This window comes from Nerophis lumbriciformis, linkage group LG21 (genome assembly GCF_033978685.3).
Source record: "Nerophis lumbriciformis linkage group LG21, RoL_Nlum_v2.1, whole genome shotgun sequence".
In the NCBI taxonomy this organism is placed as follows: Eukaryota; Metazoa; Chordata; class Actinopteri; order Syngnathiformes; family Syngnathidae; genus Nerophis; species Nerophis lumbriciformis.
The window spans coordinates 39100001-39123851 of NC_084568.2; the positions used below are offsets into that span (position 1 = coordinate 39100001).

General features: G+C 40.0%; 1 protein-coding gene across 1 annotated transcript in view; it reads left to right on the plus strand.

The window, feature by feature from the left end:
- adcy2b (adenylate cyclase 2b (brain)) overlaps positions 1–23851 on the plus strand; it is a 281820-nt gene that overhangs the window by 196748 nt on the left and 61221 nt on the right. Inside the window, exons 13-18 of the mRNA XM_061982391.2 lie at positions 2393–2569; positions 5197–5237; positions 5299–5379; positions 5508–5577; positions 17088–17185; positions 17559–17643. Coding sequence (XP_061838375.2) covers positions 2393–2569; positions 5197–5237; positions 5299–5379; positions 5508–5577; positions 17088–17185; positions 17559–17643 — 552 coding nt within the window. The remainder of the gene's footprint in view (positions 1–2392; positions 2570–5196; positions 5238–5298; positions 5380–5507; positions 5578–17087; positions 17186–17558; positions 17644–23851) is intronic.

A 23851-nucleotide genomic window follows, 5' to 3' on the forward strand; every position in this document is an offset into this window, starting at 1 on the left:
TATATATATATATATATATATATATGTATGTATGTATGTATGTATGTATGTATACTGTATGTGTGTGTACATGTAATTTTTGTATTTATTTCGATATATATATATATATATATATATTTTAAATATAAATATACATGATATATGATATTAACTCCACTAGTAGGGGTGTCCTGATCTGATAATGATATCAGATGTCGGTCCGATACCAGCAAAAAACCCAGCAACTATCAGATGATATCGACTTGCATCTAAAATGTCCGATACAAGCAGTCCTACTTTTCTCAAAGCCGGAAAGGCAGTCAACATCAAAATGTCTTTTACAAAAGGTAAACATGGTTGGGTTTAGAGTACACTTCTAGTTCTGTGACTTGTTCACATTGAGTACACTTCTAGTTCTGTCACTTGTTCACATTGAGTACACTTCTAGTTCTGTCACTTGTTCACATTGAGTACACTTCTAGTTCTGTGACTTGTTCACATTGAGTTTCACTTCTAGTTCTGTGACTTGTTCACATTGAGTACACTTCTAGTTCTGTGAGAACAAGTCACAGAACTAGTGTATAATCAAAGCATTCCGTTTTTTTTAATTAAATGTTTTGATGATACACTTAGCTGTGATTTTGTGTTTAGTGTGTTCATTCATTGTTTAATTTATACTCTTGTTCCCTTACCCGCTATAATATTTACAATATATACTTTTTTTTTTTTTTTTTTACTTCACTTTTGTTTGTCCTTTCATTCACAACAGTTTATCTTTTGAAAAAAAAAAGACATGTCCTGTGCGCAGTCACACGTGTAATTGCAGCCCTAGGTCTACAGCTTCAATGTCTGTAGGCTATTAGGAGCTAGCAGCTCCACAACAGCTAGGCACACAATAGCACACAAGCAAGACTAGATTGCGTAATAATTGGAGAATATTGCAGTGTAAAACAGCACATTTGTCAATATAAACAAAGCTTTAATGATTATAGTTGCATATTACTTACAAAGTATCCAGTAACACACGTGTCCGCATCATCCGACTTACTGAACTTAACCTGAATTAGTGTGGCCACTAGGTGATGCCAAAAAACAAATGACCCCTCCACTCCAACTTAAAGACAGTGTTAGTCTGCCATAAGGTTGTTTTTCCTACCTACCAATGTTCTGAGGGATTCTACTACCGTATTTTCCGCACCATAAGGCGCCCTGGGTTATAAGCCGCGCCTTCAATGAACGGCATATTTCAAAACTTTGTCCACCTATAAGACGCCCCCGTGTTATAAGCCGCATCTAACTGCGCTAAAGGAATGTCAAAAAAACAGTCAGATAGGTCAGTCAAACTTTAATAATATATTAAAAACCAGCGTGATGTGGGCGCGCATGGAGTCGTATATCAACATGGACGGAGCTGCGTGAAAAAAGCCACCCGGCCTCTTCGCGTAAACTTACCTTAACCACTCGCTCATCTTTTCTTCATCCATCCCTTCGAGTTAGCTTTTATGATGACGCCGGCTGGAAAGGTCTCTTTTGGCAAGGTCTTCCTTTTGAATATCACCATGGGTGGAAGTTTCTGGCCATTAGCATGGCAAGCTAGGACCACAGTGAAGGATGACTTCTCATTCCCTGTGGTGCGAATATTCACCGTACGTGCTCCCGTTGTATCCACAGTGCGGTTCACAGGAATATCAAAAGTCAGTGGAACCTCGTCCATGTTGATAATGTTCTCTGGCCGGATCTTTTTTTTCAGCTATCTTGTTTTTACAATATGCACGGAAAGTAGCCAGCTTTTCTTGAAAGTCTTTAGGCAGTTGCTGTGAAATAGTAGTCCGTGTGCGGATGGAGAGATTGCGTCTTTTCATGAACCGGATCCCTGTCGCTTAGTAGGAGCCATTTTGTTGTCTTTACAGATGTAAACACACAAAGGAAAGGAAATGAAACGTAATATCCGCGCGCTTTTTCTTCTTCTACGCGGGCGGGTGGTTGCTTACAGTAGAAGAAGAAGCGCTTCCTGTTCTATGGGGGCGGGTGCTTACCTTGGCGGTTGCTTGCGTAGAAGAAGAAGCACTTCCTCTTCTACGGGGAAAAAAGATGGCGGCTGTTTACCGTAGTTGCGAGACCGAAACTTTATGAAAATGAATCTTAATATTAATCCATATATAAAGCGCACCGGGTTAAAAGCCGCACTGTCAGCTTTTGAGAAAATTTGTGGTTTTTAGGTGCGCCTTATAGTGCGGAAAATACGGTAATTTGTAACATTCCACACAACCAAATGATTCCTTTCGCTACTGTATCAGTTTGATATCGGTATGGGCCAATGGTCTAGTATCAGTATGGTATGGGAAGTAAGAAAGGTGTATCTCCCTACCACAGAATGCCAAGTCTTGACTGTGTTTGTGTTGTTCTTGTCCAGACTGAGAGGCACAGCCCCCTGCTGGGCTTGCGCTCTCGCCCGTCTCTGGATGGCGGCAAGATGAGGGCGTCCGTGAGGATGACCCGCTACCTGGAGTCCTGGGGGGCCGCCAAGCCCTTCGCCAACCTGCACCACCGTGACAGCATGAGCACGGACAACGGCAAGATCAACACCACCGTCAGTATCGCCCATCATTAGCGGAAATGTTCTAACGCCACCACCGCTCCCATTACTCGCCTACATCAACTTCCTCCTGTCCTTTTCCACGAGATGTTAGTTTGCTGCATCATCCAGCTGCCTCTGCGTGAACTTGAACACGCGTTGGTGTGAAGCTAACGTGTGTTGTTTATTATAGTCAGGTTTAAGCACCGGACTATTTATTAAACAGAACAAGAAGCAAGGAATCAGGCAGAGTCAGAGTTCAATTTTGCTCATGGGGAGAACGCATGGATCTGCACACTCAGTTACAGTCTCACCCTACGCTCTGAGGCACAGCCCACGCGCTCCTCTATTTATTCAGTTTAGGAGTTCCCTAGTTACATGGCTGAGGCTGCTTCTAAAGGGAGGGGTCACACATGATGCCAGCAGCTCAGTACGCACAATACGAGGTTATTCAGAACGGAAATGTGCCGGGGGCCTTGTGACTGCGCCCTGTCTCTGCTTTGTCTGCCTGCTGTCGCCTGGTCTTCCTTGAGGTCCTGGCTCGTCCTTGGCTGTTAGCAGGCTGAAAGGCAGAAACATCTGCGGCGAGGCAACTCCTAACTTGCAGTGGAAGATAACAAGTCGTGTGCCTTTGCACCAAAAGAAAAGTACAGCTTGAGCACAATAGATAATAACTAGAGCAACGGCTTTAAGCATTAGATGTGTGTGATAACTTACAGTACAGGTAAAAGCCAGTAAATTAGAATATTTTGAAAAACTTGATTTATTTCAGTAATTGCATTCAAAAGGTGTAACTTGTACATTATATTTATTCATTGCACACAGACTGATGCATTCAAATGTTTATTTCATTTAATTTTGATGATTTGAAGTGGCAACAAATGAAAATCCAAAATTCCGTGTGTCACAAAATTAGAATATTACTTAAGGCTAATACAAAAAAGGGATTTTTAGAAATGTTGGCCAACTGAAAAGTATGAAAATGAAAAATATGAGCATGTACAATACTCAATACTTGGTTGGAGCTCCTTTTGCCTCAATTACGGCGTTAATGCGGCGTGGCATGGAGTCGATGAGTTTCTGGCACTGCTCAGGTGTTATGAGAGCCCAGGTTGCTCTGATAGTGGCCTTCAACTCTTCTGCGTTTTTGGGTCTGGCATTCTGCATCTTCCTTTTCACAATACCCCACAGATTTTCTATGGGGCTAAGGTCAGGGGAGTTGGCGGGCCAATTTAGAACAGAAATACCATGGTCCGTAAACCAGGCACGGGTAGATTTTGCGCTGTGTGCAGGCGCCAAGTCCTGTTGGAACTTGAAATCTCCATCTCCATAGAGCAGGTCAGCAGCAGGAAGCATGAAGTGCTCTAAAACTTGCTGGTAGACGGCTGCGTTGACCCTGGATCTCAGGAAACAGAGTGGACCGACACCAGCAGATGACATGGCACCCCAAACCATCACCCAACCATGCAAATTTTGCATTTCCTTAGGAAATCGAGGTCCCAGAGTCTGGAGGAAGACAGGAGAGGCACAGGATCCACGTTGCCTGAAGTCTAGTGTAAAGTTTCCACCATCAGTGATGGTTTGGGGTGCCATGTCATCTGCTGGTGTCGGTCCACTCTGTTTCCTGAGATCCAGGGTCAACGCAGCCGTCTACCAGCAAGTTTTAGAGCACTTCATGCTTCCTGCTGCTGACCTGCTCTATGGAGATGGAGATTTCAAGTTCCAACAGGACTTGGCGCCTGCACACAGCGCAAAATCTACCCGTGCCTGGTTTACGGACCATGGTATTTCTGTTCTAAATTGGCCCGCCAACTCCCCTGACCTTAGCCCCATAGAAAATCTGTGGGGTATTGTGAAAAGGAAGATGCAGAATGCCAGACCCAAAAACGCAGAAGAGTTGAAGGCCACTATCAGAGCAACCTGGGCTCTCATAACACCTGAGCAGTGCCAGAAACTCATCGACTCCATGCCACGCCGCATTAACGCAGTAATTGAGGCAAAAGGAGCTCCAACCAAGTATTGAGTATTGTACATGCTCATATTTTTCATTTTCATACTTTTCAGTTGGCCAACATTTCTAAAAATCCCTTTTTTGTATTAGCCTTAAGTAATATTCTAATTTTGTGACACACGGAATTTGGGATTTTCATTTGTTGCCACTTCAAATCATCAAAATTAAATGAAATAAACATTTGAATGCATCAGTCTGTGTGCAATGAATAAATATAATGTACAAGTTACACCTTTTGAATACAATTACTGAAATAAATCAAGTTTTTCAAAATATTCTAATTTACTGGCTTTTACCTGTATACTCAGTGTGTATGATAGAGGTTTTTGGATGCTTTTTTTTTAGAGCACTCTTATTTGCTTCATTGTTAGCTGACTTTTGCTATTGTTTATTTAGGAGTTAGAATGCACAAGAAAAGGAGAACATATGTCGTGAATGATAGACAAAATTCAAACATTGGAGTTCTGTTTAAGGCTCGATCTATTTTAAAGTAATTACAGACTTATTGACATTTTTCTCCATTTGACATTCCGTTACGGCCGATCATTTGTCAAGTCTCAAGCAGCACCTTCCAGTCCTCATTGTTGGAGTATTGAAGTCCAGTCTCACACAGTGTTCCTCCTGTTGTCAGGATGTTCCCATGGGGCAGTACCACTTCCAGAGACGGGAGAGGTAAGCCAAAAATGGCTCTTTTCAGTTTCCATGTCTAACTGAACCACCTTTTCTTTTCCAGGTCCAAGTCTCAGCGGAGAAGATTCGAAGAGGAACTCAATGAGCGGATGATTCGCACCATTGATGGAATCAACTCGCAGAAGTAATCATTTCAAATAAGAAGCAATAAGTTCCAGTTTGGTTGAAGTGCATCATCGAGTGTTTGTATGATGTTTACCTGCAGACACTTGGTGTGCAGGGCTTGTGCTCATCTCTACTCTTCTTCTCTAGACAGTGGCTGAAGTCCGAGGACATCCAGAGGATCTCCTTGTTCTTTCACAACAAAGCTCTGGAGACCGAGGTAAGTCCGTGGCTTACAAAGCACACGTCACCATTGCTTTCAGGGAGGAGCCATCCATTGCATTGTCCTGGTAACTGCGGTCATTAAACAGTTTGTTTTTTAAAGGACCCACAGCCTCCACATGTCACATGGAACAACTTCCCTTTCTCTTTTTTTGCCCCTGAAAATCAATCTGGCAGTCGTTTCCCTTACTGCCAATTACATTTTGTAGATAACTCATGGAAAAACTATCCTTTTCATCACGTTATTGCATGTTTTTGTTGCCCCGGTCCATGATTACCGTATTTCCCGGACTATATAGCACACTGGTACATAGGCCGCACCCAAAGACAAACATAAAACATACCTGCCAACTACTCCGGTTTTCCCGTAATTCGTACGGTTTTCATCAACCTATTCCGGGTTACGGTTGCAGTGATAAAAAATACGGTTTTTCATTAATTAAAAAAAAAAAAAGGGGTGAAAACTACGCGAATTGCACCTTGTGCAGACAAGATTTTTCGATCGGACACGGAGGAATTAGCGATGTAAAAGACCACGTTGGGACAAAAAAACACAAGTCTAATGCCGTTGCTAGCGATACAAGTGGAAAACTTTCAACGTTTTTCGTCGCCCAAACAGATTCTTTGGATGTGATAAATGCCGAAGTTTTATTTACGGAGGCAATAATTGAGCATGGATTTCCAATCGCACTGGCTGATCACATGGGACAGTTAAATGTTTGTAATGCAACCTTTAAAAATCATTACGCGGTGATCGCGGTCCCAAAAATAAACTTTTCTTGCATGATAATGTCCAGAAAAATTCGCTTTATATTACTATAGAGTCCTTTTAACGAATGAGTTTGATGGTTTATCACAAACCTTAAATGAAAGAAGTCCTTTGTTCTCCTGCACCATGTGCGCTTTGGCCTTGCTTCGTGTTTGGTGCGCAATCCTGTCGGCTGTATTTCACAGCACGACATACTGTTAAAAGTGTTTATACTATTTATGCTTTCAAGTCCAAGTTGAAGAAGTCTTGTTAAATGTTGACAGCATAACTACCAAAATACAGAAGTATGTCCTTAATATTTTTGCAGTGCTATTTCTGTTGAAAAGTTAAAATGATTACATTAGAGATGTGATGTGCCACTTTTCAAGTGTCTGATGGCTTAAATTAATTTTCATTAATTTTTCATATTTTGAAGGCTTACAAAAAAACTACATTTGAATTGTAATTCCATGCTATTGACAGGACTATTAATTTTAATGAAGTTAGCTTACCATGTTTACAGTATGATAATTGTGATAGAAATGTGAATTTTAGGCACAGAATATTTTTTACAATTGAACAAGGCAGTAGATTATACAAGCTTGGACAGAAAGTTAATAATGACACCAATTTTTTTTTTTAATGGAATTGTTTAGTACTGTTTTACCATTTGTTTACTGTAAAAAGTGTTTATACTGTTTATACTTTCAATTAACAAATTGAAGTCTTGTGAAAGGTTGACAGGATAACTGGCATTAACTGTCAAAATAATTTCAAACTATTGAAGTTAGCTTACAGAATAAACATGTCAATCAACCCATATGATTTTTGCTGTAATATTTTTGTTTTGAAAAGTCACTGTGACTGATAGAAAAGTGATGGTTTTAGCAACATTTTAACCTGTCTGAATGCTAATAATCATTTTGCGTCGGGGGTCGAAGCCCTGAACCCTCCACCAGGACTTTGTCCTGGACCTACCGGGGCCTGCGGCCCTTGGACCCTGGCTACTAGGTTTTTCTGATTTCAAAAGTTGGCAGGTATGATAAAATAAAATAAAGCCACAGATATATGTTATGGAATGAGTTATTGACACAAAGATTCTATAAATGTTTATTGACATACCTTAATCGTCTAAGACGGCAGTAAAACGGCAGATCAAACAAAACAGAAGTCATGGTCATGGTCCAATCAGCTAAACAGACTCAATAACTCCACGCTGACGTTTTGGTGAATTTACTGAGGAATTTGCGAAACTGAAATGATACCAAAAGAAAGCCGTTGTAAGTGAATAATACTAACGGACATTCGTAAATGTGTTAGCATATTAGCCAATGCTAGCGACGCTCACTTGATTACATTACGATAGCACGTACAAATGTGCATGGAAACACTCCTCCAGACATCACACATGGGACGCTTTAGTAAGTTTAAACAGTTTTAGGTATATTGTAAAACTTGCAAACGTTGCTTGGAGTAATGAATTAAGAGTCCATACGGCACTTCTACTTCCGGTTCAAAGCCCTGAATAGAAGGACACTGTGAGAGAACTGGTCCAAAAGATGGCGCCATAGCAAAAACAATAACACACCTTTTCAGTGTATTTGCTTGTTTTTTTTTTTTGTTTTTTTTTAAATATTTGTGATATGGTCGTGAGCGAAGAAAAATCCTCAAAATTAGCTGCACCGTTTTTAAGCCGCAGGGTACAAAGCGTAGGAAAAAAGTAGCGTTTTATCGTCTGGAATTTACCATACCACAAAACGGATATGGTTAAAGTAGGCCTAAAAGAAATGATCAAATAATCTCATCCGCTTGTGTTTCCTCATGCGCTTTCGCTATTTCTAAAGCACCAAACATCAGTAGAAGAGGACACAAAATAGATAACAAGCTTCTTACCTTTTTTTCCCCTATCTCGTTTTTTAGCGCCAAGTCTGCTCTTGTTTTTTTCAATTTTTCGACAGGTTTTTTTTACTCCCTCCTTCTCTCCTCGATCCAAACTCCAACCAAGACCCTTTTTCTCGGAAGTCCGAGTCATTAAAACGATGGCTGCCAATTACAATTTGAGCATAGCGCTCCATACTTTCCTCATATTCCCTCATTTATTAAATGTATGCCGACTGAGGCCTTCTTCAAAAAATAATAATGAATCAAAATATCGTTATGATTTATTGACCTTATTCAAGGTAATTACTTCACATCAAATATTCCACTATGGAAATAAATTGGGGTAAATAAGGCATATTTTGTGCTTGCCATAAAAACAATGTTTTCTTTGACAAAAAAAACCCTGAGAAAGTTCTAAAAACATCTAATCAACGGATGGATCTGAAGGTGATCTAGAAACTTAAGCGTTGAAAATATATATTTTTTTAAATTTAGTGGGACTTTTTTATTTATTTATCAACTATCATTGCTAAAAAATATCCATCCATCCATCCATCTTCTTCCGCTTATCCGAGGTCGGGTCGCGGGGGCAGCAGCTTAAGCAGGGAAGCCCAGACTTCCCTCTCCCCAGCCACTTCGTCCAGCTCCTCCCGGGGGATCCCGAGGCGTTCCCAGGCCAGCCGGGAGAGATAGTCTTCCCAACGTGTCCTGGGTCTTCCCTGTGGCCTCCTACCGGTCGGACGTGCCCGAAACACCTTCCTAGGGAGGCGTTCGGGTGGCATCCTGACCAGATGCCCGAACCACCTCATCTGGCTCCTCTCCATGTGGAGGAGCAGCGGTTTTACTTTGAGCTCCCCCCGAATGACAGAGCTTCTCACCCTATCTCTAAGGGAGAGCCCCGCCACTCGGCGGAGGAAACTCATTTCGGCCGCTTGTATCCGTGATCTTGTCCTTTCGGTCATGACCCAAAGCTCATGACCTTAGGTGAGGATGGGAACGTAGATCGACCGGTAAATCGAGAGCTTTGCCTTCCGGCTCAGCTCCTTCTTCACCACAACGGATCGATACAGCGTCCGCATTACTGAAGACGCCACACCGATCCGCCTGTCGATCTCACGATCCACTCTTCCCCCACTCGTGAACAAGACTCCGAGGTACTTGAACTCCTCCACTTGGGGCAAGATCTCCTCCCCAACCCGGAAATGGCACTCCACCCTTTTCCGGGAGAGAACCATGGACTCGGACTTGGAGGTGCTGATTCCCATCACAGTCGCTTCACACTCGGCTGCGAACCGATCCAGTGAGAGCTGAAGATCTTGGCCGGAGGAAGCCATCAGGACCACATCATCTGCAAATAGCAGAGACCTAATCCTGCAGCCACCAAACCAGATACCCTCAACGCCCTGACTGCGCCTAGAAATTCTGTCCATAAAGGTTATGAACAGAATGGGTGACAAAGGGCAGCCTTGGCGGAGTCCAACCCTCACTGGAAACGTGTCCGACTTACTGCCGGCAATGCGGACCAAGCTCTGACACTGATCATACAGGGAGCGAACTGCCACAATAAGATAGTCCGTTACCCCATACTCTCTGAGCACTCCCCACAGGACTTCCCGAGGGACACGGTCGAATGCCTTCTCCAAGTCCACAAAGCACATGTAGACTGGTTGGGCAAACTCCCATGCACCCTCAAGGACCCTGCCGAGAGTATAGAGCTGGTCCACAGTTCCACGACCAGGACGAAAACCACACTGTTCCTCCTGAATCCGAGGTTCGACTATCCGGCGTAGCCTCCTCTCCAGTACACCTGAATAGACCTTACCGGGAAGGCTGAGGAGTGTGATCCCACGATAGTTAGAACACACCCTCCGGTTCCCCTTCTTAAAGAGAGGAACCACCACCCCGGTCTGCCAATCCAGAGGTACCGCCCCCGATGTCCACGCGATGTTGCAGAGCCCTGTCAACCAAGACAGCCCCACAACATCCAGAGCCTTAAGGAACTCCGGGCGGATCTCATCCACCCCCGGGGTGCTAAAAGATATATTGAATTAAAATCAATGTTATGAATGATTGACCTATTTAATTACTTCATATCAAATATTCCACTTTAAAAAGACTTTGGGGGAAAATATTGCATCTTTTGTGTTTATGCCATACAAAACAGGGTTTTGACAATAAAACATAAAATACAAATCTTAGTCCTGAAGTTGATTTAAGTGTTGAATAATTATTTAGAAAATATATATTATGGGAATTTTTGAACATTTGTATGACTGAGACCTTTCCAGGTCCCAAGACCAAAAGGTAACAAACACAAAAATCAATATATTGTCTTTGACTTGAAAATAAAAGCATCTGAAAGTGGCCCCTGCATGCTTTGATTTTTCATTGGCAAAAGTTTGGACACCCCTGATCCAAACTATTGTCTTTTTTTGTCCCATTAGTGTCTAATAAAAGAATAGCAGAATAATGTTATTCCAAGTGATCCAAGCCAGCTGCTTGACTTTGTGCTTATTTGCACTTTTAGTTGTTTTCCTCCAAATAACGGAACAAAGATCCAAATGCAGACGTGGGTAGAGTAGCCAGAAATTGTACTCAAGTAAGAGTACTGTTACTTTAGAGATTTATTACTCAAGTAAAAGTAAGGAGTAGTCACCCAAATATTTACTTGAGTAAAAGTAAAAAGTATGTTGTGAAAAAACTACTCAAGTACTGAGTAACTGATGAGTAACATACACACACACATATATATATATATATATATATATATATATATATATATACACACATTTATATATATATATATATATATATATATATATATATATATATATATATATATATATATATACACACACATATATATATACAGTATATAATTTATATGTATTTATTTTGCCGTTTTTGTTTACATGTTAAAGGTGTTTTAATGAATATACATGCATGTTTAACACATATAGATTCCTTTCTTTCATGAAGACAAGAATATAAGTTGGTGTATTACCTGATTCTGATGACTTGCATTGATTGTAATCAGACAGTAGTGATGATAGCGTCCACGTTTTCAAATGGAGGAGAAAAAAAGTTCCTCCTTTCTGTCTAATACCACATGAAAGTGGTTGGTTTTTGGCATCTTATTTGTCCAGCTTCCATATTCGTTTTTATACACTTTACAAGAAATACATTGGCGGCAAACTCCGTAGCTTGCTAGCTTGTTTGCGCTGGCTTTCGGAGACTCTTGTTTTGAAAGCGCAGGCGCGATGGAGCGGCACTTTTATTGTGAAGACAGGAACTGTGCAGTCAGTCTTTAGGCTTTTGACGGGATGTACGGTTGAAATAAAAAATGGTCTTTTTTTCCTTCACACTTTTGATTGATTGATTGGAACTTTTATTAGTAGATTGCACAGTACAGTACATATTCCATACGATTGACCACTAAATGGTAACACCCGAATACGTTTTTCAACTTGTTTAAGTCAGGTCATGTGACCCCTGGCTCTGTTTGATTGGTCCAACGTCACCAGTGACTGCATCTGATTGGTGGAACGGAGTGAACGTCACCAGTGACTGTATTTGGTGAAACGCAGGCACTATGAAGGTCTGTCTGACAGACCAAAACAAACAAAGCGTGCATTAACAGATCGATAAAAATTAGTAGCGAGTAGCGAGCTGAATGTAGATAAAAGTAGCGGAGTAAAAGTAGCGTTTCTTCTCTATAAATATACTCAAGTAAAAGTAAAAGTATGTTGCATTAAAACTACTCTTAGAAGTACAATTTATCCCAAACGTTACTCAAGTAGATGTAACGGAGTAAATGTAGCGTGTTACTACCCACCTCTGGTCATTAATCTACATTTATACATGCTTTTTTTTTTTATTAATCACATGCGTTAACTTTGACAACCCTAATTAAAATAAATGAGTGCATTTACTTTTGGCCTTCATAAGGCCCACAGATAACAACTTCCTGTGGAAGACATCCTTCAGAAGGTTAGCGAGGTGGTTCACATATGTTCAAATACAATCATATTTCTAATTAGAGCAGCAGGACTCAAGTGGGAATTTGAACAACATTTCAAATATAGAATAAATATATAAATAATGAGAACAAAAATCAAATATTGGAAAAATACTTATCTGACGGATGGAATTATATATAATATATATAGTATTTGTTTTTCTTGGTTTTTTTTGTCATAAAAAAATACAATCATGTGTGCTTACGGACTGTATCCCTGCAGACTGTATAAATATATATTGATATATAATGTAGGAACCACAATATTAATAACAGAAAGAAACAACCCTTTTGTGTGAATGAGTGTGAATGGGGGAGGGAGTTTTTTTTGGTTGGTGCACTAATTGTAAGTGTATCTTGTGTTTTTTATGTGGATTTAATAAAAAAAAAAATATATATATATATATATATATAAATATATATATATATACAGGTAAAAGCCAGTGAATTAGAATATTTTGAAAAACTTGATTTATTTCAGTAATTGCATTCAAAAGGTGTAACTTGTACATTATATTTATTCATTGCACACAGACTGATGCATTCAAATGTTTATTTCATTTAATTTTGATGATTTGAAGTGGCAACAAATGAAAATCCAAAATTCCGTGTGTCACAAAATTAGAATATTACTTAAGGCTAATACAAAAAAGGGATTTTTAGAAATGTTGGCCAACTGAAAAGTATGAAAATGAAAAATATGAGCATGTACAATACTCAATACTTGGTTGGAGCTCCTTTTGCCTCAATTACTGCGTTAATGCGGCGTGGCATGGAGTCGATGAGTTTCTGGCACTGCTCAGGTGTTATGAGAGCCCAGGTTGCTCTGATAGTGGCCTTCAACTCTTCTGCGTTTTTGGGTCTGGCATTCTGCATCTTCCTTTTCACAATACCCCACAGATTTTCTATGGGGCTAAGGTCAGGGGAGTTGGCGGGCCAATTTAGAACAGAAATACCATGGTCCGTAAACCAGGCACGGGTAGATTTTGCGCTGTGTGCAGGCGCCAAGTCCTGTTGGAACTTGAAATCTCCATCTCCATAGAGCAGGTCAGCAGCAGGAAGCATGAAGTGCTCTAAAACTTGCTGGTAGACGGCTGCATTGACCCTGGATCTCAGGAAACAGAGTGGACCGACACCAGCAGATGACATGGCACCCCAAACCATCACCCAACCATGCAAATTTTGCATTTCCTTTGGAAATCGAGGTCCCAGAGTCTGGAGGAAGACCGGAGAGGCACAGGATCCACGTTGCCTGAAGTCTAGTGTAAAGTTTCCACCATCAGTGATGGTTCGGGGTGCCATGTCATCTGCTGGTGTCGGTCCACTCTGTTTCCTGAGATCCAGGGTCAACGCAGCCGTCTACCAGCAAGTTTTAGAGCACTTCATGCTTCCTGCTGCTGACCTGCTCTATGGAGATGGAGATTTCAAGTTCCAACAGGACTTGGCGCCTGCACACAGCGCAAAATGTACCCGTGCCTGGTTTACGGACCATGGTATTTCTGTTCTAAATTGGCCCGCCAACTCCCCTGACCTTAGCCCCATAGAAAATCTGTGGGGTATTGTGAAAAGGAAGATGCAGAATGCCAGACCCAAAAACGCAGAAGAGTTGAAGGCCACTATCAGAGCAACCTGGGCTCTCATAACACCTGAGCAGTGCCAGAAACTCATCGACTCCATGCCACGCCGCATTAACGCAGTAATTGAGGCAAAAGGAGCTCCAACCAAGTATTGAGTATTGTACATGCTCATATTTTTCATTTTCATACTTTTCAGTTGGCCAACATTTCTAAAAATCCCTTTTTTGTATTAGCCTTAAGTAATATTCTAATTTTGTGACACACGGAATTTTGGATTTTCATTTGTTGCCACTTCAAATCATCAAAATTAAATGAAATAAACATTTGAATGCATCAGTCTGTGTGCAATGAATAAATATAATGTACAAGTTACACCTTTTGAATGCAGTTACTGAAATAAATCAAGTTTTTCAAAATATTCTAATTTACTGGCTTTTACCTGTATATATTTTTTTTTCTTGTGCGGCCCGGTACCAATCGATCCACAGACCGGTGGTTGGGGACCACTGCATTATATGATGTCAGAAAATGATAAAATAGTCATTGAATAATCTATTACGTATTGTTGACATTTTATGTTATCAAACAAGGCAGTATTTATACAGTACCGTTTATATTTATTCATTATATCATGGCAGAAAATTATAAAATAGTCAACTTTTTATCATTCAATCTATTACAAATTGTTGACATTTTACATGTTATCTAACTAGACATTATCTATTATATAAAAAGTACTTTTTATATTTTTTCCGTTATGTCAGAAAATGATAAATTAGTCAATTATTGAATAACCTCTATTAAAAATGTTGGCATTTTATGTTATCTAACAAGCCTTCATTTATTATATATAGAGTACTGTTTGTATTTATTCATTATATCATGTCAGAAAATGATAAAATAGTCAACTTTTTTATTATTGGATAATCTGATTTACAAATTGACATTTTACATGTCTAAAAAGCAGTTATGTTTATAAATTACTGTTTATAATTATTCCTTATGTCAGAAAATAAGTCAACTTTTTTTTTATTTGATAAAAACATTTCTTACAAATTGACGTTTTACATCAAAAGAGCTGGTATTATTTATATATATATATATATATATATATATATATATATATATATATATATATATATATATGTATGTGTGGGGGAAAAAAATCACAAGACTATTTAATCTCTACAGGCCTGTTTCATGGGGGGGGTACCCTCAATCGTCAGGAGAATCTCCTGACGATTGAGGGTACCCCCCTCATGAAACAGGCCTGTAGAGATTAAATAGTCTTGTGATTTTTTTTCCCCACACATACATATATTGCGCTCTACTACGGTATCGAGCACTATTTTTTGGATAACCTTATTAAGACATATATATATATATATATATATATATATATATATATATATATATATATATATATATATATATACAGTACTGTTTATATTAATGCATATTAATATTATATTAATATTAATATATTAATATTTATTAATATTATATTAATGCATGTCACAAAATGTTAAAGTAGGTAACTTTTTTTTTTAATTATGAAGTGAATCTATTCATTTCAAATTTTTGACATATTACATGTTATCTAAAAATCTGTTATTCATTATTTGTACAGTACTGGTTATATTTATTCTTTATATCATGCCAGAAAATGATAAAGTAGTCAACTATTTAAAATGTATGTATCATTTTATTTGCTTATTAGGAGATGACAGAGGTGGGTAGTAACACGCTACATTTACTCCGTTACATCTACTTGAGTAACTTTTGGGATAAATTGTACTTCTAAGAGTAGTTTTAATGCAACATACTTTTACTTTTACTTGAGTATATTTATAGAGAAGAAACGCTACTTTTACTCCGCTACTTTTATCTACATTCAGCTCGCTACTCGCTACTAATTTTTATCGATCTGTTAATGCACGCTTTGTTTGTTTTGGTCTGTCAGACAGACCTTCATAGTGCCTGCGTTTCAACAAATACAGTCACTGGTGACGTTCACTCCGTTCCACCAATCAGATGCAGTCACTGGTGACGTTGGACCAATCAAACAGAGCCAGGCGGTCACATGACCTGACTTAAACAAGTTGAAAAACTTATTGGGGTGTTACCATTTAGTGGTCAATTGTACGGAATATGTACTGTACTGTGCAATCTACTAATAAAAGTTTCAATCAATCAATCAAAAGTGTGAAGGAAAAAAGACCCTGTTTTATTTCAACCGTACATCCCGTCAAAAGCCTAAAGACTGACTGCACAGTTCCTGTCTTCACAATAAAAGTGCCGCTCCATCGCGCCTGCGCTTTCAAAACAAGAGTCTCCGAAAGCCAGCACAAACAAGCTAGCAAGCTACGGAGTTTGCCGCCAATGTATTTCTTGTAAAGTGTATAAAAACGAATATGGAAGCTGGACATATAAGATGCCAAAAACCAACCACTTTCATGTGGTATTAGACAGAAAGGAGGAACTTTTTTTCTCCTCCATTTGAAAACGTGGACGCTATCATCACTACTGTCTGATTACAATCAATGCAAGTCATCACAATCAGGTAATACACCAACTTATATTCTAGTCTTCATTAAAGAAAGGAATCTATATGTGTTAAACATGCATGTATATTCATTAAAACACCTTTAACATGTAAACAAAAACAGCAAAATAAATACTTATAAATTATATACTGTATATATCAATGTATATGTATGTATGTATGTATGTATATATGTATATATATATATATATATATATATATATATATGATATGAATATGTTACTCATCAGTTACTCAGTACTTGAGTAGTTTTTTCACAACATACTTTTTACTTTTACTCAAGTAAATATTTGGGTGACTACTCCTTACTTTTACTTGAGTAATAAATCTCTAAAGTAACAGTACTCTTATTTGAGTACAATTTCTGGCTACTCTACCCACCTCTGGGAGATGGTAAAAAACAAATATTAAAGAAAATGGTAAGACAGAAAGTGAATAGATTATAAATAAGATGTTCTTCCTCCTACTCTTCTGCTACTTCTGACATGTTGAATTATGCAAGCAATATCACCATCTAAGTGTTTGATGGAGTTTATGTCAGGACTCTGGGGTTCTTCCACACCAAACTCATCCAACTAGGCCTTAATGGACCCTTTGAGTCACGCTGGAAGAAAAAAAAAAAAAAAAGAAGTGTGTTCCGTGAACTGTTCCCAAACATTTGGACTTCAAGAAGAGAAGTCGGTGTGGCTAATTTCCACTCTGTGTCTTTCCTCCACAGTACAGATCCACCACCTTGCCTGCCTTCAAGTACTACATCACCTGCGCCTGCCTCATCTTCTCCTGCATATTCATCGTGCAGGTCCTCGTCTTGCCCAAGTGAGTCACGTAGCTCCAGCTGTGGCAGCAGACGGATGTGAGGAAGCTATTTGGCCGGGATGTAGAAATGACGGTGGTTATAGATCAGCATGAAGGAGGGAGTCATGCTCATTTTACGGCCTGGGCGGGCCAAAGGGCTAATCCAGCGGCTGAAAGTCTGATCGATTTCCCAACTCAGCCCTCTTATTTCCCCAACCCCTGGTCAGGATGGAGCCGTGACGTCATGCACTGTGAAACACTTCTTAAATCAGGCGCACTGATGCCTTCAAGTGCATCCATTACAGAAACGAGCATACATTCTGATAAATGCTCCTCACTCCCATCGATTGCAGAAGACATTAGGAGTCTTCATCAGGTTTGTGGTGTGTTGCAGAAGTGCAGTGCTGGGGATCTCCTTTGGTGTGGCCTTCCTGCTGCTGGCTCTCATCCTGCTGCTGTGCTTTGCTGGTCACCTCCTGGTGAGTGCCACTCCCTCCCTCACTCAAATGACAACTCCATGCACCAAATGATGCTGATTTCTCAGGTTGTTTGTATTTTCACTTCAACGTGTGAAGTCCAAGCGTCCACGCACTCTCTGTCATGCAACTATTGGTCATACGCGATGTGTCTCCCGTACACTGGGGGCGCTATTTCCTTTTAGTGCGGTTAAATTCATTTATTTTCCGGTTGACCTCCTGCTCCGGCCCGGCTTCACCAAATGTTAATATAAATACATTTAATAAAGTCAAATACAAATAAGGCAACAAGAGAAGTATCCTAAACTTCTCTTTTGTAAAGTAAATGTGACCAGCCGATATAGATCATCTACATCTACTATATGATTAGTCTGAGAAGCTGGACAGGACAAAAAAAATATTATATATATGTATGTATATATATATATATATATATATATATATATACAGGTAAAAGCCAGTAAATTAGAATATTTTGAAAAACTTGATTTATTTCAGTAATTGCATTCAAAAGGTGTAACTTGTACATTATATTTATTCATTGCACACAGACTGATGCATTCAAATGTTTATTTCATTTAATTTTGATGATTTGAAGTGGCAACAAATGAAAATCCAAAATTCCGTGTGTCACAAAATTAGAATATTACTTAAGGCTAATAGAAAAAAGGGATTTTTAGAAATGTTGGCCAACTGAAAAGTATGAAAATGAAAAATATGAGCATGTACAATACTCAATACTTGGTTGGAGCTCCTTTTGCCTCAATTACTGCGTTAATGCGGCGTGGCATGGAGTCGATGAGTTTCTGGCACTGCTCAGGTGTTATGAGAGCCCAGGTTGCTCTGATAGTGGCCTTCAACTCTTCTGCGTTTTTGGGTCTGGCATTCTGCATCTTCCTTTTCACAATACCCCACAGATTTTCTATGGGGCTAAGGTCAGGGGAGTTGGCGGGCCAATTTAGAACAGAAATACCATGGTCCGTAAACCAGGCACGGGTAGATTTTGCGCTGTGTACAGGCGCCAAGTCCTGTTGGAACTTGAAATCTCCATCTCCATAGAGCAGGTCAGCAGCAGGAAGCATGAAGTGCTCTAAAACTTGCTGGTAGACGGCTGCGTTGACCCTGGATCTCAGGAAACAGAGTGGACCGACACCAGCAGATGACATGGCACCCCAAACCATCACCCAACCATGCAAATTTTGCATTTCCTTTGGAAATCGAGGTCCCAGAGTCTGGAGGAAGACAGGAGAGGCACAGGATCCACGTTGCCTGAAGTCTAGTGTAAAGTTTCCACCATCAGTGATGGTTTGGGGTGCCATGTCATCTGCTGGTGTCGGTCCACTCTGTTTCCTGAGATCCAGGGTCAACGCAGCCGTCTACCAGCAAGTTTTAGAGCACTTCATGCTTCCTGCTGCTGACCTGCTCTATGGAGATGGAGATTTCAAGTTCCAACAGGACTTGGCGCCTGCACACAGCGCAAAATCTACCCGTGCCTGGTTTACGGACCATGGTATTTCTGTTCTAAATTGGCCCGCCAACTCCCCTGACCTTAGCCCCATAGAAAATCTGTGGGGTATTGTGAAAAGGAAGATGCAGAATGCCAGACCCAAAAACGCAGAAGAGTTGAAGGCCACTATCAGAGCAACCTGGGCTCTCATAACACCTGAGCAGTGCCAGAAACTCATCGACTCCATGCCACGCCGCATTAACGCAGTAATTGAGGCAAAAGGAGCTCCAACCAAGTATTGAGTATTGTACATGCTCATATTTTTCATTTTCATACTTTTCAGTTGGCCAACATTTCTAAAAATCCCTTTTTTGTATTAGCCTTAAGTAATATTCTAATTTTGTGACACACGGAATTTTGGACTTTCATTTGTTGCCACTTCAAATCATCAAAATTAAATGAAATAAACATTTGAATGCATCAGTCTGTGTGCAATGAATAAATATAATGTACAAGTTACACCTTTTGAATGCAATTACTGAAATAAATCAAGTTTTTCAAAATATTCTAATTTACTGGCTTTTACCTGTATATATATATATATGTGTGGGAAAAAAATCACAAGACTACTTCATCTCTACAGGCCTGTTTCATGAGGGGTTCCCTCAATCATCAGGAGATTTTAATAGAAGCATTCACATACCATGGTTTATATAGGGAACAGAGTGGGTAGGTACAGGCTGGCGTAGGGGCGTGGTGATTGGCTCATGTGTTACCTAGGAGGTGTTTCCGTCTGTGGCGGCATGCTGATACAATTTCGCTGCGCTTGTTGAGGGATGACAGGTCTGGACGGTATATAATAAACAGTTTCTCTTTCAAGCATAGGTTGCATCTTTTATTACCACTATTGTAAGGTGTGCTGGATGCAAGAATTTGCCATGTTATTGAATATTCAACATTATTATCTTTGAGGTCCCAAATGTGTTTGCTGAGTTCTGTGGTATTCCGCAGGTTTTGGTTCCTGAAAGAAGCCTTGTGATTGTTCCATCTGGTTTTAAACTCTCCCTCGGTTAATCCTACATCTGTGTCGGATGTGTTAATGTCCTTGCGTGTTACCTTCGATTGGTAAACAACTGATGTTTGTAAGCACCCCCCGTTGAGAGGGCAATCAGGTTTCTTGCGGCAGTTGCAGCCTTTGTTGGTTTTGGAGTCGCTCTGTCCGGGGGCCGACGGCTCATTTGCAATTGTTTTGTTGTGGTTTGAGATAATTTGTCGTATATTGTTCATACATATATATATATATATATATATATATATATATATATATATATATATATATATATATATATATATATATATATATATTCCGGTTGACCTATGACGTCACCCTAGCCATTGCAGAGCCTTACAACTTGTTTTAATTGAACCTCATGATACTATTGGCTAAGTTTTATATTCACAAATGTAAGTTTCTCAATACCTGACCTCTTTTTTGGGCCTTTAAAAAATAATTAGAACTCTACGTTAAAACACTCTCTACCTCTTCTAACAAGCAAAAAGCTGTGAAAACTATGATGTGTTCCACATTTAAATTATTTACTGAACTTGTGTGAGCCTATGGTTTTACACTTTGTTATATATATATATATATATATATATATATATATATATATATATATATATATATATTAGAGATGCGCGGATAGGCAATTTATCTCATCCGCAACCGCGTCAGAAAGTCGTCATCCATCCGCCATCCACCCGATGTAACGTTTGATCAAAACTGCATCCGCCCGCCATCCGCCCGTTGTTATATATCTAATATTAATAAAAATAAAAAAAAAAGGGTGAAAACTACGCGAATTGCACCTTGTGCAGACAAGATTTTTCGATCGGACACGGAGGAATTAGCGATGTAAAAGACCACGTTGGGACAAAAAAACACAAGTCTAATGCCGTTGCTAGCGATACAAGTGGAAAACTTTCAACGTTTTTCGTCGCCCAAACAGATTCTTTGGATGTGATAAATGCCGAAGTTTTATTTACGGAGGCAATAATTGAGCATGGACTTCCAATCGCACTGGCTGATCACATGGGACAGTTAAATGTTTGTAATGCAACCTTTAAAAATCATTACGCGGTGATCGCGATCCCAAAAATAAACTTTTCTTGCATGATAATGTCCAGAAAAATTCGCTTTATATTACTATAGAGTCCTTTTAACGAATGAGTTTGATGGTTTATCACAAACCTTAAATGAAAGAAGTCCTTTGTTCTCCTGCACCGCATGCAATCCTGTCGGCTGTATTTCACAGCACGACATACTGTAAAAAGTGTTTATACTATTTATACTTTCAATTAACAAATTGAAGTCTTGTGAAAGGTTGACAGGATAACTGGCATTAACTGTCAAAATAATTTCAAACTATTGAAGTTAGCTTACAGAATAAACATGTCAATCAACCCATATGATTTTTGCTGTAATATTTTTGTTTTGAAAAGTCACTGTGACTGATAGAAAAGTGATGGTTTTAGCAACATTTTAACCTGTCTGAATGCTAATAGTCATTTTGCGTCGGGGGGGCGAAGCCCTGAACCCTCCACCAGGACTTTGTCCTGGACCTACCGGGGCCTGCGGCCCTTGGACCCTGGCTACTAGGTTTTTCTGATTTAAAAGTTGGCAGGTATGGTGAGGTTATAAAGCTTTTGCCTGTTAAAGAAAGGAGACTGATCCAATGCACAGACATTCGCGTGCCACGCTGTCACGACCCAGACGCACACCAGTGCGCAATCATATGGGAGCCGCGCTGAGCGCACCTCCAAGCGCGTCTCGCTGCCGGCGACGGCCAGATATGGGCCCACGCTCCAGCGCCATCCATTTTCAGGGCTAGTTGATTCGGCAGGTGGGTTGTTACACACTCCTTAGCGGGTTCCAACTTCCATGGCCACCGTCCTAGCTGCTGTCTATATCAACCAGGGTGAGCCCCACCCCTTTCATGAGCGCACTACGCGCGGAGTGACCCCTGTTACGCGCCCCCTGTTACGCGCCCCCGGCAACAGGGGTAGCAAGCAGGTAAGCTGCGCGGGCGGAGCGCGCGGAGTGACCCATGTTACGAGCCCCCGGCCACGGGGGTGGCGGGCAGGTAAGCTGCTTACCTGCTGCGCGTGACGCCGGCCGCGGCGAAAGCGGACGAGACGGGGTGTCGGTGCGGTGGGCGCGGTAGTGACCCTGGACGTGCGTCGGGCCCTTCTCGCGGATCGCTTCAGCTACGGCTCCCGGTGGGGCCCTCTCGGGGGAAGGGGCCTCGGTCCAGGACCCCGGCGAGGCGTCCCTTCTCCGCTCCGTAAAAGTGTCCATCTCTTTTCTTTTTTTTTCTTCTGTTGTGGCATATGCAGCAGGTGCCTGCTCGTTTTTCGTATGTGGGTAACAACATTTAACTATGTATATATATTTCCGAATTGGTTTAACTGCCACCCGCAAAAAAAAAAAAAAAAAAAAAAAATTAATCCACCCGACCCGACCCGCGAGCGGATAAAATCTTAGTTTTTTTAATTTCATCCGCCCGATCCGCGGATAATCCGCGGACTCCGCGGTTGTGTCCGCAAACCGCGCATCTCTAATATATATATATATATTGCATTCTATTTTAGCTACTTTATTGAGTTTACAACCCGCTGGGGATTTTTTTTGTACTTATTTTGATTATTATTATTTCTCGATTGTTTGTAAATGTTGCAGTTTATAAATAAATGTTTATAAAATAAAAAATTTAAAAAAAAAAAGAAAATAAATACGTTTTTAATTTTTTTTTAAATGCAGCGTTCCACACTGCTCTTTTACAAGTTTTCCGTTTCCTTATATTTTTTGTTTTATAAAAATAAAGAAATCGAACTGTTTAAAAAATAAATGAATAAATAAAATAAAAAACTTGTTGTCCGCTGTGTTATAGGCACAGATTATAAATATTATGTCTCAAATAGCAGACAGCATCAAGAACTGATCTTGGATTGCGCTACGAACACGAAGAAAGACCGGCAGAAGAGTATTTTCGAAGGAAAATCATGGAAACAAAACTTTTGAATGTCTCAAAGTTGATCCAGACAACTCAGTTTATTGATGGGAGGAGTTTTACATGCGAAGGAAAATAGGTTTGTTCCAGAAGAAGGTTGCTATTGTGTGGAAAATGAATCTGTTGGCTTGTACAAATGTTTATGTACTCTTTATTATTCACACCTGCTTCATTATCTTTCATCTCATTCCGAGTTCGTTCAGGAGCCCGAATTAAGATGAACATTTCCTTAGCTGCATTCGTAAATAAATCTGTTACTTTATTTCTACCACCGATGCACTTCAAAATGTTTTGTTCTTTTAATTTGTGAAGTAAATAAACTCAAACATTCTCCTCTTGGTATACCTTTTTATTGAATGGAATCTGCTTCCGGGTTGTTTGAGACAGGTGCATGCGCGATAACAAGCGTCCTTTCCTGCCGCCCACCATAGACATCTTATAAGTAGACGCAGCATGGAGCCCTACTGGCGCTGACGAGACGCGGGGCCGCCATCTTGGAGTGGTGATCAGTGCAATTCATTCGGCAGGAGCAATGAACTGTCAGCGCATTTAATTCATCTTACTTCACTGAATACCACTGATTTTCATGCGCTTTTTTTGTCATACGTGTAGCTATGATAAAGGACACATGTTTTATTATTCATAGTTTGCTTAACAGTAATAGAATATTCCTATATGCTATAAGTGACCAGAC